General features: G+C 54.9%; 6 protein-coding genes across 6 annotated transcripts; 3 read left to right on the top strand and 3 right to left on the bottom strand.

The window, feature by feature from the left end:
* Positions 1-47: 47 nt before the first annotated feature.
* On the top strand, positions 48-3,502 carry BO66DRAFT_344905 (vacuolar protein sorting-associated protein 35). Its single transcript, XM_025644533.1, has 4 exons — positions 48-446; positions 575-2,171; positions 2,226-2,774; positions 2,837-3,502. Exons 1-4 carry the CDS (start codon positions 310-312, stop codon positions 3,152-3,154), a joined length of 2,601 nt encoding a protein of 866 aa, XP_025506080.1. The 5' UTR covers positions 48-309; the 3' UTR covers positions 3,155-3,502.
* Positions 3,503-4,459: 957 nt separating this feature from the next.
* Positions 4,460-8,097, bottom strand: BO66DRAFT_389963 (putative stress response protein Nst1). Its single transcript, XM_025646901.1, has 5 exons — positions 7,485-8,097; positions 7,171-7,415; positions 5,526-7,113; positions 5,360-5,473; positions 4,460-5,305 (listed from the first exon to the last, which is right to left on the bottom strand). Exons 1-5 carry the CDS (start codon positions 8,086-8,088, stop codon positions 4,797-4,799), a joined length of 3,060 nt encoding a protein of 1,019 aa, XP_025506079.1. The 5' UTR covers positions 8,089-8,097; the 3' UTR covers positions 4,460-4,796.
* Positions 8,098-9,513: 1,416 nt separating this feature from the next.
* On the bottom strand, positions 9,514-9,891 carry BO66DRAFT_389962 (uncharacterized protein). The gene has a single exon (XM_025646900.1). It carries the CDS (start codon positions 9,760-9,762, stop codon positions 9,532-9,534), a length of 231 nt encoding a protein of 76 aa, XP_025506078.1. The 5' UTR covers positions 9,763-9,891; the 3' UTR covers positions 9,514-9,531.
* An 84-nt stretch (positions 9,892-9,975) lies between these two features.
* Positions 9,976-11,962, bottom strand: BO66DRAFT_317823 (amino acid transporter; the record flags this gene model as incomplete). Its single annotated transcript, XM_025643580.1, has 7 exons — positions 9,976-10,137; positions 10,188-10,466; positions 10,526-11,344; positions 11,397-11,535; positions 11,594-11,633; positions 11,687-11,718; positions 11,775-11,962. The coding sequence occupies 7 exons, from the start codon at positions 11,960-11,962 to the stop codon at positions 9,976-9,978; spliced, it is 1,659 nt and encodes a 552-aa protein (XP_025506077.1).
* Positions 11,963-12,377: 415 nt separating this feature from the next.
* On the top strand, positions 12,378-13,148 carry BO66DRAFT_427135 (haloacid dehalogenase-like hydrolase; the record flags this gene model as incomplete). The annotated part of the gene is made up of 2 exons (XM_025650328.1): positions 12,378-12,973; positions 13,028-13,148. 2 exons carry the CDS (start codon positions 12,378-12,380, stop codon positions 13,146-13,148), a joined length of 717 nt encoding a protein of 238 aa, XP_025506076.1.
* Positions 13,149-13,904: 756 nt separating this feature from the next.
* Positions 13,905-15,728, top strand: BO66DRAFT_389960 (FAD-dependent oxidoreductase). Its single transcript, XM_025646899.1, has 2 exons — positions 13,905-13,934; positions 13,989-15,728. Exons 1-2 carry the CDS (start codon positions 13,917-13,919, stop codon positions 15,231-15,233), a joined length of 1,263 nt encoding a protein of 420 aa, XP_025506075.1. The 5' UTR covers positions 13,905-13,916; the 3' UTR covers positions 15,234-15,728.
* The last annotated feature ends 509 nt before the right edge of the window (positions 15,729-16,237 follow it).

The following is a 16,237-nucleotide window of genomic DNA, read 5'->3' as shown; positions in this document are numbered from 1 at the left end:
TGACTTAACTTACCGACTGGCCGGGTACAGTCAGTCTCCCAGTCCTGATCGCATGTCCGCATTCACCTTCCCCGGCTTCTTGCTCATCTCCACCCTCGATTCTCCTGTCTATCGACCGGGAGCCGTCTAATCTCGTGTGCTCACCTTCGCGCATCTAAGGAACTCACTATCTCCGTCATTGAAACCCTTGCTCCGGCCTCCCCTCCCCCTTTCCGGCCAGGTGTTTACCGCTCCGACTTTCTCAACACCAATTCGAATCTACCCCCCCCTCCTTCCTTCACGCCTCCCCATCCACACAAAGCAACAAACATGGCTACTCCGGTAGCACCCCCCGAAGACCAGACTCGTCTCCTCGAGGAGGCATTGGGCGTGGTGCGTCAACAGTCGCAGATGATGCGGAAATGTCTAGAGACCCCCGGCAAATTAATGGATGCGCTGAAATGCGGGTGAGCTCCCCTCCTCCCCAGGCAGCAATGGGAAGACCAATTGAACATGCGAACACCAAAGCATCGCGCAACACGCACAAGCAACAAACCAGCTAACTCAGTCCTACACCTTCCTTGTTTATCGACAGGTCTACATTAGTTTCCGAGCTCCGCACCCCTAGTCTGGGCCCCAAGCAATACTACGAGTTATATATGGCGGTCTTCGACGCCCTGCGACACCTCTCCGTGTACCTGAAAGAGAACCACCCGGTCAACCACCTGGCCGACCTGTACGAGCTCGTCCAATATGCCGGCAACATCATCCCGCGACTCTACCTCATGATCACCGTCGGGACGGTGTACATGTCCGTGGAGGACGCCCCTGTCAAGGAGATCATGAAGGACATGATGGAGATGAGCCGCGGCGTGCAGCACCCCATCCGCGGCCTGTTCCTGCGGTACTACCTGTCGGGCCAGGCGCGGGACCACCTGCCGACGAGCGCCGGGGACGGGCCCGAGGGCAACCTGCAGGACTCGATCAACTTCGTCCTGACCAACTTCGTGGAGATGAACAAGCTGTGGGTGCGCCTGCAGCACCAGGGCCCGTCCCGCGAGCGCGAGAAGCGCATGCAGGAGCGCCGCGAGCTGGAGTTGCTAGTCGGCAGCAACGTCGTGCGCCTCAGTCAGCTGGTCGATCTTGAGGGCTACAAGTCCGGCATCCTGCAGGCGCTGCTGGAACAGGTCGTGCAGTGTCGGGATGTGTTGGCGCAGGAGTATCTGCTGGAAGTCATCACAAAGGTCTTCCCGGACGAGTTCCATCTGCACACCTTGGACCTCTTGCTCTCGGCGATCTCTCGGCTCAACCCGCATGTGGACTTGAAGAAAATCGTGATCGGGTTGATGGACCGCCTGTCGAGTTATGCTGCCCGCGAGAGAGAGGCTTCCGCGGATCCGGAGGCACGCAAGCTGAAGGAGGAAGAGGCTGTTACCAAGTTGCTCGAGAATCTCAAGGTGTCCGAAGAGACGAAGGCGGAGGAGCCGGCGACCGACGCAGAGGCAGCCCAGGAGAATGGTGTCGAGCAGGCCAAGAAGGACAGCGAAACGGCGGAGGAAGGCGCGCGGAAACCAGCGAATGGCGATGCAAAGGCACCCGAGGCCATCCCTGCCGATGTCAAGCTGTATGCCATTTTCTATGATCAAGTGGTCAACCTGATCAAGAGCCGCGGCCTCCCGATTCAAGACACCATGGCGCTTCTTCTGTCGCTGGCCAACCTAGCGCTCAACACCTACCCCGACCACTTGGAATACGTCGACCAGGTCCTTGACTTCGCGGCGAAAGAAACCGCCGCCTATACCGATCACGCCGACCTGCACTCCGCTCCTACGCAACAAAATCTCCTGCAAATTCTCACCGCTCCCCTCCGCTCTTACGTTTCGATCTTCACGGCCTTGGCCTTGCCTCATTACATCCCACTTCTGACCACCCAGTCTTACCCCACGCGGCGATCTGTCGCGGGCGAGATCGCTCGCAGCCTCCTCAAGAACGGAACCCCGATCACCACCACAGAGAACCTCGACCGTGTTCTGCAGGCTTTGAGAGTCTTGATCAAGGAAGGGACCCAGCAGTCCATGGGCTACCCTGGGTCTCAGCGACGAGGAGAGACGGAGGAGACCATTGAGGAGCAAGGGTGGCTTGCGAGATTGGTACATTTGATCAAGGCAGACGACAATGATACGCAGTTGAAGGTTTGTCCCTCGTTTTTTCCTCTTCTCACGACAGTGCCCTAATGCATCTTGCAGCTTCTACAAGCGACCCGAAAAGCTTACCTCGACGGCAACGAGCGCATCCGCTACACCACACCAGCCCTAATCACCTCGTCGATACGCCTGGCGCGTAAACTCAAGGCTCGCGAGCACTACGATGACAACTGGCAGTCGCAGTCTTCGGCGCTGTACCGCTTCATGCATCAATGCGTCAACAACCTCTACCAACGCGTGAACCCCGGATGCGCCGACCTAGCGCTGCGGCTGTTTGTGATGTGCGGTGAGGTGGCCGATCAGACGGGCTTCGAAGAATTCAGCTACGAGTTCTTTGCCCAGGCGTTTACGATCTACGAGGACTCGATCAGCGACTCCCGCGCGCAGTTCCAGGCCGTGTGCATCATTGCCGGGGCGCTTCACGGCACGCGGGGATTCTCGAAGGAGAACTACGACACCCTCATCACCAAGGCGGCGCTCCACGGCAGCAAGCTGCTCAAGAAGCCCGATCAATGTCGCGCCGTCTATCTGGCCAGCCATCTCTGGTGGGTGGTGGAGAACCCGCAACGGGGCGAGGAAGACCCGAAGAACGTACGTTGCCTGCGCTGACTCCTGTTCCATCTCAATAAACCACTAAACTGATAACATGATAGCTCTACCGTGACGGCAAGCGCGTCCTCGAATGCCTGCAGCGGGCCCTCCGCGTCGCCGACGCCTGCATGGACACGGCCGTGTCCGTGGAACTCTTCGTCGAGATCCTGAACCGTTACGTGTACTATTTCGACCAGCAGAACGAAACCGTGACCACCAAATATCTGAACGGGCTGATCGAGCTCATCCACTCCAACCTGCAGACCGACAAGGACGAGCCCAACCCCAGCCTCGAGGGCCCCAAGCGCCACTTCCAACGCACGTTGGAATACATCCGATCCCGGGATTACGAAGGCGTAGTCACGGAACCGAGGCAGTAAGGAGGGACTGAACGACCTGTATGAATGAGAGACGCGTCCATTTTAATCACATTCTGATTCAAAGCCTTGATTCAACTTTAAACCACCCACTTTTTCTGATACAATTCTTTTTCTTGTCGTCTTAGCATCCTGTATCGTTTTGCTTCCGTCTATAAGACTATTTATGGTCTGTAAGATTCCCGTTCTCGTACTATGAGTTGGTTTCTATGGTTGAGAGTACGGGGGGCAGGGCGGAGGTCTGCGTGTATCATCATTATCATTACCGTCAGCAACAATCTATCTACCTACCTATTGTCAATCGAACTCCCCCTGGGTGATTGGGTAGATTGAGATTTCCCTGGTGATGAGGATGTACAGTACTCTATAAACCCGTCCATCATTTTGTACAGTACAGCACAGTAAGTAAGTACAGTACATATCTTCTCTCAATTGTAAACCTCAGATCCGAAATAGACTCCCCAAGGGACAGCGCACCTCCCACCTCCCACCTCCCTTGACAGTGACAGTGACAATGACAGTGACGATGACAATATGAGCGACAGTAACAGTTGGGTACAGCCAGAGCAGCGCAGCGCAGGAGAAGGGAGGACAGGCAAAACGAGCGGGAGAGGGATCCCTGATCCCTGCGCTGCTGGCGCAGGGGTAACTTATGGGTAAGTCAACTAAATTAACTAAGTTAAGGGTTACTGTACTCGTTTGCTGTAACGTAGCCCAAGTGAAGTTATCATTACCCACCTGAACACCTGCTTCCCTACCGAAATACCTACCTACTCGTATGAACCTATCCACCTTCTCCCTGATACTAATACTACATCTATAAGTGAAATCCAAGCCAAGGTCTGAAAAGTAGGCTGGGCTGGGCTAGACTGTATTCCCTAGGCATGGCACATGGTATAGCACCGCAAGCACCGCAAGCACCGCGTGCACAGTGTACACAGCACAGCACTGCTCCGCTCCGCTACACACGGTGTACACAGCACAAGACAGCACAGTGTGGATAGCATAGCGCAGCACAGCACAGTACAGCAGCATCTAGGTTATCCCACGCAAACTAAGCATACAACCACAGCCGCAACCGCAACCGCAACCGCAACCGCAAACGAAACGCCTGACCCCATCCCATCCCAAACCATCTACATACAACACACACATACGGGAGCAGAATCTTGAGATCGGAGATGGATGGATGGGTTCTAATCGACTCGAACAAGGATATCATTAATGTTTGGTTCGGCTCGGTTATCACTTCCCGTTCTTCAGGGACGGGAACGGAAGGTTGATAGAGGATGCGGTATGATCTCATCTGATTAGACAGAGTGGCATGTCACCCCAGTGGGAGGGTTTGTGAGGGTAGGAATTCAGGGTCGGGATAGGGGGGGATATTTAGTCCATCGTAACAAAGGTAGGTAAGGTTTGTCTCGGAGAGTAAGACAGAAGGACAACAGGGAAACAAACAGATTGAACAACACGACGCTTTACGTGATCAAGTGATGAAATGATGAAGTCATGAGGATGAGGATGCAAATGAGGTACAGTACGGAGTATCGGACATGGGTCGAAAACAACAATAAACGCCTTTCGTCTTGCCCACAAACATACAGCACGACAAGAGGTTCTCGAACAACAAACAGAAACAAAACGCCTAGAACCCGGTCGGAGGGGAGGTGTATTGCCGTAGCACCGAGGGAGGGTTATTGGCCGTCCCAATCCCAATCCCAGTCCCCGGCACCGTCCCGCTGAAGGCGGCGGCCGGGACACTGCTACTGGGGATGGGACTGCCGATCTCGCCAGGGACAATGCTACCCCTGTGACCTGAGGCGGCACTGTTGGTGTCCGGTTCGAATTTGACATACTCCCCCGTCTCGTCGCTCTTGATCGAGAACGACCCGCCGCCGTTTTGCGTGTTGCCTTCCGTGTCGCAGATGTCGAGGATCTCCTTCAGCGAGATCGCCGGCTCGGTCGGGGATTGGAGCTGCTCCACTTGCCGCAGGACGACATTCACGTCGTGGTAGCCGCCGCCGCCCTTAGAGGGGCTCATCATGTTGAGCTGTTTACAGGCTTGGATCACCAGCAGTCGGATCGTCACAGGTCGAGAGGTGTGCGCTCGATGATGCACTGCGGGCCCGAACGCGTTGCTAGACCAGCCACTCCCTAGTAATCATGTCAGCAGCTACCCACGACAGCCACGCATTCTTGGAGACCTACCAGGTCCAGTTCCCCATGTCGTACCCCCGGGGAAGGGCGAGGTGCCGAAAGGTATTTGTGACCCCCACGTACCCCCGAGGCTAGGGCTGGCCGGGAAAGCACTGTGCTTGGCAACTGTGGCAACAATTAGCATATGTGAATCACATTAACGCGCTGGCATACGTACTGAGAGGGTCTGGGAACAGCGACGGGGCCGCAAAGCTAGCGCGAGTTGGCCCGGGCAGGGAACCCGGAAGTGTTGCCCCGGGAAGTGACTGGGACAGGTGCGACGCAAACGGAATGTCCGTATCGTCCAGGAGCGCACTGCTACCGAGCTGCGCACTCAGATCGTCCACATCATGCTGACTGCGACGGGCGTTGTTCGGGTCTTGTTGCGTGCTGGAAGGGCGTTTAATGGGGCTGGGGCGGGTGATAGGAGACGGTTGAGCATGCGCTTCGAGAGGTGATCGCTCAAACGAGCTGGAAGGCTGTCGGGAGTGAGCATGAGACAAACCACTCGCCTGCCCAGAGAATGCACTGGCCATGGGCTGTTGACTATGGAATGGCAAACCGTGCCCAGGATCCAGTGGGAATCCTCGTCCAGGGGGGATAGGGCGAGAGCCATTCATCCCAATAGGAATCGGGATTCCATTGGGCGCAGGGAATCCTCGCAGCTGATTGAGAAGCGGTCCTGAGTGTGGCGGGTAGGTAGGTAACTCATGGCCGATAGGAGCTCTAGAGACCAGGCCCAAGCCAGGCGGATGGGACGGCGAGAACCCGGGCGGATGGGATCGACCTAAAGATCCAAGAGGTGACAAGGGGGTTGACGGCTGAGGATGATGAAGCATAGGCTGCTGTCCATGGCCCTGTTTGGACGTAACGCTCGAGGCTCCGGACGACTGAGACGGCGCCATCGAACGAGGGGAGATGGAGACCTGCGATGGTTCGGTGCTAGCCGGCTGGGACCGAGGCGACGAGCTATGGGAGCCCTGCTGGGACGTCTGCCGGGGTCTTGACGGCGTGGGCGCCTGGGGCACTACTGGGGCAGTCGTTGAGAAGTGCGGCGACTGGAACTGGCCCGGACCCAGACCTTGGGGGTGGTTCACATTGGCGGAGAGAGGCATCAGCCCGGGATGCGAGGTGCGTTTGGCGTGCTGAGCCTCGCTGGCTGCAACGTTCCGAAGTTGTTCCTCCCGAACCTTGCGCTCTCGTTCCTCCTTGATCAGCTTCTCCCGCAGTTCGCGCTCCTCACGTTCCTTTTGCCGTGCTTCCTCGCGCCGCTTCTTCTCTTGCTCCTTCTGCTCCCGCTGCTTGCGTTCCGCCTCTGCCTGTCGTTCGCGTTCCTCGCGCAGTCGTCGTTGCTTTTCGGCCTCTTTGCGGGCACGTTCCGCTTCCTGGGCCTTCCGCTCCGCCTCGCGCTTCTTCCGTTGCTCCTCGCGTTTCTTTCGCTGTTCCTCGAGCTTCTTCTCCTGCTCCGCCTTGGCCGCCGCCTCCTCCGCCGCCTTCTCGGCCTCTCGGCGTGCCTTTTCCTCCTCCTTGGCCAGCTTCTGAAGCCGCTTCCTCTCCTTGCGCTTCTCTGCCTCGCGAGCCTTCTTGGCGTTTCGTTGCTCATTCCGCGATTCCTCCTCCATCAGCTCTTCAATCAGTTTCTGCTGACGCTGCTCTGCGACCTTTTCTCGGTAGGCCGTCAGCACGCGCTGCTCGAACATGCGCGCGGCAAATATCTGGAACATTCGCCGGCCCTCTTCCATGCGTTGCTCTTCCGTCATCGCATCCTGCAGGCAACTGTCAGCTTTCACGGCATCAATACCCAGCCAATGCCCGGAGCAGACCATTTCATCTTCCTCGTAATCTTCTTCTTCTTGACTATCGTAATCTTCATCCTCTTCATCGTCATAGTCTTCATCATCCAGGGGCCCGTGATTGTGACCGCTATGGAGGGTTTGATGTGCTGCCGCGATGCCATACTGTGTGTCCTCTTCCCGCTGCATTCGACGCTCGGCCAGTTGTTCCATCATGTCAATGAAATGCTTCCCATCATTCTTCAACAGATCGTCTGCAACCGTAAGGATTCCGTCTAGAAAAAAGAAACGCAATCAAATCAGCATCAACCCAGACAGATCCAAGCGCTCGTGATTGTCCCTACCTTTAACAGTCAGACTGTTCCCAAAGGCGAAGAAATCTGCGCGAGCCGCACGGGTTTCCTCGTCTTCGTATTCGTCGTCGCTGTACGGTTCCTCGTCCTCGTCATCCTCGTCGTACTCCTCCTCTTCCAGGTCTTCGTCATCCTCCGGTAACTCATGGATCCGGCCCCGGGAAGGGTGGTATTGGCCTTGCGTGCGCGTATGGTGACCAGGCGACCGTAGAGGAGGGTGGTAGAGCCGAGGGGGCGGGATCATCGGGGCGCCCTTTTCGAACGACCCTTGGTTGTTGTTGGCGTACTGTTCCAGCTCCTCGTAGTAAGCGTCGTAGAGCACTTCCAACTCCTCTTCAATGGCCGTCCGTTTCCTCCCGCACACGGTGCAGCTGCACGAATGTTTCTGCTGCTCCTTCATCTTCTTCAGCACCGCGTCCTTCTCCACCTTGACCAGCTGTCGCCGTTCCTCCTCGCCCAACTCCAGCCAGAAAGTCTTGATGTTCTCGCGTTCTTCCTGCGTGGAGGTGTTCCAGATGCTGCGGTCTTTGGTCGACTTCAGGATGGTGTGCGATCCGAGGTGCGGGGGTAACGGCGGGGGGAGAGGATGCGACATGGAGATCGATGGGGTCGACAGCGGGGTGGAACTTTCGTCGCCATGCGCCTGCGAGCCCGCCCGGCTTTTCTTGCCTTTCTTCTTCTTCGACTTCCGGGTTGCTGTTGCTGCCGCCGCCGTCGCGGGTTGCTGACCGTCCCCACCTTGTCCATTAACAGAGTTCCCGGGTGAATGCGACTGCGCCCGATCGAGTGGTTGGTCGTGCTCGTCGTCCTCGTGGTAGGCGTCGCCGTTGGGAGCAGGTTCATCGAAATCATGCTCATCGGACAGCTGGCCATCTGCGTTGGGTTGACTGGATCCGTTCTGCTCGGGGCCGTGTTCGCTGTCAAGCTGACGCTCCGCGGCCAGTCGGGCCGCCTGCTTCTGCCTGCGTTTCTGCTTTTTGCGATTTACTGACACGGGCTTAGAGTCTGAGGGGGAGGGTTGACGAGGGTCGGAAGGCGCATGGACATCGCCATTCGCGGCGTGTGCAGGGATGGTCGTGGGTGCCGGCTCGGACATTGTGGGACCGGAACTCGATCGAAACGGTTGCGGCGGTGCCATGGTGAGGTAGGTTGCTTAGGTTGTGCTCTGACGCCGACGGAGCACAGGAAGGGGGGGGGGAGGCGTAGATTCAGGGTTCTGAATGGTTTCCCTAGCTAGTCACCATGCTGTTTCAACGATCCCCGGAGAGGGTAAAAAGTCAGCGAAAGGGTTCCGCAAGCGCAGGAAGGCAGGAAATGGAGAAAGAGGAAGGGAGCACACGAAGCTCACCGGAAAGTCGTCGGGCGATAGTCGACAAGCGAAATAAGGTTATATGAAGGCAGAGAATCAAGTAGAGCCCGTTTAGGGGAGGAGTGTGTTGATGGAGGCGACAGTTGGGATGTGGAGAGAAGAGGCGCGCAAGGTGAATTGGTTGGAGGGTTGGAGGGTTGGAGAGAATTGGGTAGGGTCGGACAACGGACAACGACAAACGGAGAGCGAGCCAGGGCGGAGAGGGGTGGAAAGGACCCGGGCCGCACCAGTCGTCAACTGGGAGGGGAAGGAAGCGCGCACCGGCGGTCGGGATAAGTTATAGGCGATTGCGAGGGGGAGGACAACGAGGGAGACCCAGACAGGAAATGAAAGCGCGGATCAGCAAGCGGGAAGTACGGAAGTATGAGTACGTAAGTACGTAAGGATGTCACAAGAGGGGAAGTATTAAGATGGCCATGGAGGAGGAGCAGGAGGAGAGAGATGCAGTGAGGGCACATCGGCGATACGCGCAAGATTGATTTGATTGCTGTGGTCCCGGAACAAACGTTGGCCTTTGGATGGCTGCCCTGCCGCTCGCCGACTCGCCGCAACTGGATTAGCCGCCGCAAGCGAGTCTCGCTGCCTTTCTGCCTGACTCTTCTCCTGCCTACGTTTACCGTTGAAAAACCTACTTCCAACATCAAATCATCTTCATCTCTACTAGGTAGTCTAGATTAACTCGGGCGAACCTGCGAACCTCTGAAAGGCTCCGTCTGGTCTCCCAACTCCCACCCACCATACAGACCGCCTTAATCTTACTCCCGCCACCAGACCCGGTCTAAGCACCTTGCTTAGGCCACTACTAGCTCGGCGTGTATTCGCGGGAAACATGCCGGGAAAGAGAGGGGTTGGTGCTGCTTGAGTGGTTCTGCCAGCAAAGGCACATGAACACGCTGCCATAGATTCTTTTACTCCCTCGGCGTGGGCTGACCATACTTGCCTACTTTACTTCAATCGACGCACAGGGGGACAGAGTTGTTCAAATATTTTCATTCATTCATGCATCCGATGTGCCATCTACATTTGGTTCACAACACTAACACGGAAGTGTTATCTAACACCTACGATGTGTTCTAAGTTCACTGAACTTAAAAACCTTCAGTTGAAACCAAGCTAACCAAAGATCAAGTTCTTGATCTGCTGCATCATCCCTGTGTCTTCCTCATGATCCCGCTCATACCCCACCGCAGCCCTAGCCCGGTCTTCTTCATCGAAAGCCTGAGCCGCCGTGAAGTCCATCTCAGTTGGCTGGACAAGCTTCGAACGATAATAAATCTGGAAAGGATCAACAGCACCCTTCTATCGTTTGCGGCCGACTAACCTACCTTGTAACCAAAATAGTCCATGAAGAACAACGGCGCAGCAATGTAAGTGGAAAACCAGGACTTGGCGGATCCCTTCTCACCAAAGGGAAAGCAGGCCAGATAGAACTCGCAACCTGCAATGAAGAGAACAATCACCAGTGCGAAGTACTGCAGGTAGGGGGCCGCAGGTGCTCGGAAGGGTAGTGACTGGGTGCTGATGCCCTGCGCGGCGAGGCCTCGTCGGAATTGGATGTGCGAGATGAAGATGCTGGACCACTGGAACAGGGTTGAGACGGACACCTAGTTAATGTTAGCTTCAAAAGTCGAAAACAAGTCCTCGGAGATGCAGGGTTTCGCACCAGTGACGAAAACCAACTGTATACTACAGCACCCGTATCGTTGCAGTTCAGGTAGGCTAAGCCTCCCCCGAGGGCGGTGCTGATGGCCAATGATACATATGGTCGCCCGGCAGAGTCTTTCCGTCCAAACACGCCGTGGATGATCTTCATGTCCGATAAAGCTGTCAGACTACGGCTGGCAATATAAGTGCTGGTGATTCCACAGCTGATCACCGTCAAAAATATGAAGCCATTGATGATATGAGCCAGCCACATCACCCCTGCACGCTCGATAGCAATAACAAAGGGACTTCCGAGTGTGCCGCTCCCGTTGACCAGGTTCTCGTCATTATACGGCACGCACATGCCCATGAGCCAGATGTTGACGACGAAGAAGGCGAACATGCGCCAAAAGACCGGATAGACGGTTTTCTTGATGGTCCGGCGAGGGTCCCGTGCCTCGCCGGCAATGACAGCGATATGTTCTCCGCCGCCAAAGCTGAACAGGGCTTGCACAAAGGCCTTGGAAATCCCCTTGATGCCATTGTTGAGAGCACCGGGACTCCGCCAGTAGCGGAATTCAATCGCACCATGCGTGGCTGGAATCCCACCGGAGGTCATGATGATCATAAAGAAGATCATGACCCCGATGGCTAGACATTTGACAAACGACATGACATACTCGACGTGGCCGTAGAGCCGAACCCCGAATGAGTTGGCCAAGGCGATAATGACCAGGAAAATGGTGATGTATGCTGCAAGGGGGACGACCTGGGTCTGCGGCCAGAACTCGAGCACGGAAACTGCCGCTGTGATCTCAGCGGGGATACAGATCACCCACTATCCATTGTTAGGCGTATCGAGGGTCATGTCCGTGGAGATGAAGGCTCACAGAAAACCAGAAGTTGATCCCCACTGCAAACCCAAATGCAGGCTCCACGTACTCGATGCATTGTCGGATAAATCCACCATGGACCGGCTTGTATGTTGTCATCTCTCCAACCGAGATATACTGTAGGTAGACGACCATCCTGTTGGCGGCGAGTGGTTAGGACGTGAACAAGACAGCATCTTTTGTTGTGGACATACGCGGTGATAGTATAGGCGATGGCAATGCCACCCGGGCCCGCTACATTTGATGGTCAGATCCGTAGTTCATTCCCAGGGCTGATATTGTCTCACCATACTTGAGGGCTGTGCCTGTACCGACCCATCTGACACATTATGAGACTTATTTTCCTAACACAAATAGGAGGCAAATTGGACATACAAGCCAGTGCCGATGCCTGCCCCGAAGGTCATCATCATGATTTGGCGACGGCCCAGCGATCGATGATAGCCGACATCTTCGTTGGCTCCCAGGAGCTCCGATGTGCCTTTCGCAAAGTCATCCCTTTGCTCGAGATCAGCGATGATCTCCACATTGTGTGGTTCCGCGGCCGTTTTTTTCGTCGTCATGGCTGTTGGCGTCTCGTGTACTGCCGAGTTGATGAGAATGAGTCACTTGGAATGCCCTGCGACATCTTATATCTCCTACTGTAGATAGCAAAGTAGAGATACCATTGGTCGTTATGCACCCATATCTAATCATTTCGGCGTGAAGCCATATACAACAAGATAAGACTTGGACGATAGCCGAGTCACAATGTACGGCGCAGACAGCCAGTCATAGGTCTTCGGATCTCACCTCCTGGCTTCTCCTCACTTGGTTGCGTCAGGCCAAGTAGAGCAAGAGTGGGGTGCAAAGGAGTCCAAGGCTAGCCACGACCACATTCGAGCATATAAGAAGCGATATGAATACTCTTCTGGTCGCAGCCAGAAACCTAACGTCCCACACCGACAAGCATACCTTCTAGTGTCCAGAAGCATCATTATGTCTAGCAGCAAGAACGTGGTTTTCGACATCGTGGGCACTCTGGTTTCGTATGATGTCCTATTCGATGCGATCGACGAGCAGATGGGCGACCGACTCCGAGCGGAGGGCATCAAGCCGACGCTGCTGGGATACACCTGGATCGAAGTTGCAGAGCGGGAATACACCTATCTTAGCATCAGTGGCCAGTATAAGCCCTTTGCGACGTGCTTTGAGCTGCTGTTCTGGCGCATGCTGCACATGGCAGGCATCTCCGAGCCCCGAAGCTTCGCCACGGAAAAGGACCTCGAATTCATCATGGAAAAGTATGCCAAACTTGGATTGCGACCGGGCGCAGTAGAATGCATCACCAAGCTGCGCGACGCTGGGTACACGGTTTGGGCTTTCACAGCTGGGGACCTGGCGAGAGTGGGGGGCTACTTCGCAGAGGCCGGTCTCGAATGGCCCGCAGAGAATCTGCTGTCCTGCGATACCCAGGGGATAGGAAAGCCTGATCTGCAAGCGTACCAGCCGCTCCTTGAGCAACTGTCACAGAATGGGCGGCCATGGTTCGCTGCCGGTCATATGTGGGACGTTTCGGCGGCTCGCTGTGCGGGGTGAGTGGTGCAGCATCACAACCGGGTTCCGAGGCTGCTAACACGTCTTAACAGTTACAAATCCGCTTATTGTTCCATTTGGGAGAAGGAGCCGATCACTGAGTTGTTTGGAGATATGGATGTCATGGCAGAGACGCTTCCCGAGATGGCTGATAAGATCATTGCAGCACAGTAACTTGATGACGGTGTTACTTTTATGATAACAGTGTGTCGTGGTGGGTCAGTCATGTTGGAGACGCTGCATGTTCCGGCGAACGAAGCGTTGCTCAAGCTGTCCCAGAAGTTAGAGATAAGAATAGTAGAGTCTTATCTACACTTGGAGTTGCTTTCGACAAGGCCACAGCAGTTCCGGAGTGCTTGTTCGAGCGCGAAGCTAGCTATTATGGACAGATCTGCGAGGAATTTTCCTAGCTGGGTCATTGCAAAGCGTTGGTCACTATTGTTTGTCTCGTAGCGATAAGTTGGTTATGCCTTGTAAGTCAGGTGTTCTCGTAAGAGTGAAGGCTTAATTGCATCTTAGTCACGTCAGCATGTTCAGCAGAAAGATCCATGCACCGATATTTAGAGAATAAGACAAGTGTGAAAATAGCACCCAATGGATGGGCTCATTTCCGTCCTCGTCCTCTTCTTGGTCATGTAGAGTAGGAATCACAAGGCCTCGAGGCATAAGCACTTCCTTTCTGCCCTGCCCCGGCACGGCGAAAGAGAGCGATCGCATAGTCTAGAGGATAGATAACCATCATGGATACTAAGAAATACCGTAACCGGACTACTGCGGGAAAGATCTCCCTACCCCGGACACGGGCAATGCCAGAGCTAATCCCGTTGGGGCATCACCCTCCGCGGAACTCCCGCGGAGCACCATGCCCTCCTGTCTATAAAAACAGGCGACCACCTCTCCTGGATTGCTTTTCAATACATGCCAAACAATCATCATATTACCATGCCTGTTATTCAGAAAGTAAGTGATATTCCACAGAGTCTCGGTAAGTGCTCCTGACATCTATCTATCTAGGCTATCATTATCGGTGCGGGCCCGGCCGGCCTTGCTGCTGCACTCAAACTACATCGCGAGAACAGCATCCATGTTACAGTGTACGAGCTAAGACCTGAGCCAACTACGATTGGTGGGGCCATAGGCATATTTGCCAATGGCTTGCGTCTACTTCATCGTTTGGGTCTGCACGACGCCCTCCTTGCCCGCGGCTCTTCCGTCGACAGATTCCATCTGCAATCACTGCAATACGGCAGCATTGGCAGCACTGATATCTCAGCCTGGGCGGCGGAAAGGACTGGCTTTGGATATTTGCGCATTCTCCGGCGAGACCTACAGAGCGTTTTGTTCGACGCCGTTCATGAGGAGCAGATTTTGGTCCATTTCGACAAACGACTGACCTCGATCACGGAGGATGCATCCAGCGTAACGGTAACCTTCTCTGACGGCTCAACCGAGACAGCCGACATACTGATTGGATGTGACGGAATCCATTCCAGCGTGAGACGGTTGCATGTTGACCCGCCCTGCAAGCCCGAATACTCCGGCATTGCGGGTAGCGGTTCCATTATCTCGACGGCTGGTCTACCGGAGAAGCTTAAAACGTCGGCCAACATAATCCCCACCACCGCGGGGTTTATGGCAACATTTCCGTGTAGTGCGTCCGGGGACCAGCTTTACTGGCTGTTTTCGCGGGAGACGCCCATTCCGTACTCTGAGTCCGGCAACGAGCGGGACGGGTGGGAAGAGCGACGTCAACAAGAGATGGAGATGTTCAAGGCCACGATCAGAGCAGTGTCGAAGCCCGCTCGAGGCGAATGGAGGGGCATCCTGACTGAGTTGGTGGACCGCATGGAATTTATCGGGTTCTATCCGGTCTTCCGACTCCCGCTGGGTGGGAAATGGTATACATCTCGGGCAATCCTGCTTGGGGACGCAGCGCATGCAATGCAGCCTCACGCAGGGCAAGGAGTGTCCATGGCATTGGAGGATGTATTCTTGCTCTCACGGATACTGCAAGAGCAGGACTGGAGCTTGGACGATGCGTTTGCCCGATACGACGCGATTCGTCGACCGCGGGTCAACGAGATCTATCAACTGGCGGCCAAGAATGGGCAAGGCCGGAAAGCCATCAACCCTTGGGCGTTGTGGCTGAAAGAAAACGTTATGTGGGCTAGTTTGAGCCTGTATCGTATTCTGGGGTTAGAGTCGTGGGGCTTGGGCCAGAAACACCTCGTTTACGACGTTGATGTGGTGGAGCTCTGAGCGAGTAGTTGCAGGATGCAGTGGTGTGGTTTCGTTGGTATCCAATGAGTCAGGGTCATGGTATTAGCGGGATTCGGTTTGCTTGGTATCTCTCTTTTCATTGGAGTCTGTAAGTTACCAGCGTTGATTGTTAGTTGGCCAGTGATTTAAGCATATCGTATAAGTTGATTAGGGAGTCAGGGAGTCCTGAGATTTGGTAAGGGAGGATGGCGGGAAACAATGCGATGTGCGGTGTCCATGGAAACATCCAGCCCGCCGCCCTTTCCGGCGCCCATTAGGTAAATCAGTTACAGTCTGAAACTATGAATTGACAGGCCAGGCACCAAATTCGGGGTTTGTGGGCCGCAAAATGTCTGTCAAGTCAAGTCAAGAATGTCACGGTCCGCAGTTGACCTTCATGAACGAGGAAGGGAGGCATGCACAGAGGTCGAGAGCAAGTAGTTTAGCTGGCTGCTAAGGGTGACGAGGACCCCGGATATGATGATGACAGTCATGACACTGTACAGTATGTATGTACTACAGACCCCGTACAGAGTTCAGATTGAGGAGGATTGTCCGACAGGGGAACAGTGGAGTCCACATGTCTCTGATCACGAACCGCCTCTCAAGCTCTCCCGAGCTGTTGTGGCCGTGATTGACTGATTGTTAAGTGTTAGTTGCTGCTAGGATAAGCACCACGGATTTGTCCGTGTTTATTTTTTCTTTTCCTCTTTCTTTAGTTCCCTCCCTACCGACCAATGGAGGATCCTATAAATATCGAGCTGCACGATCATCCAATGGTCAATTGCGGTAGCCCCTGCTCTGGGCTCCTTTTTTTTTGCATCCGGGCGGCACTGATAATAGTAGCCATGATTATCACCCATTTCTGGCCTGCACTGTCTGAGACAAATCTCTAACCTTAGTAACAAACGGCCGTGCGGTGACGATTCTTCAGCTGTGCCATCCCACTAGGTCGATCTCCTCCTTCCATTCAAAGGTTTGATTACCACGGAGTATGAGAGGGG

The sequence above is a fragment of the Aspergillus aculeatinus genome (assembly GCF_003184765.1).
Source record: "Aspergillus aculeatinus CBS 121060 unplaced genomic scaffold BO66scaffold_12, whole genome shotgun sequence".
NCBI classification, from domain to species: Eukaryota; Fungi; Ascomycota; class Eurotiomycetes; order Eurotiales; family Aspergillaceae; genus Aspergillus; species Aspergillus aculeatinus.
Note: the sequence above shows the minus strand (reverse complement) of the source record. Positions and strands in the feature narration are given on the sequence as shown.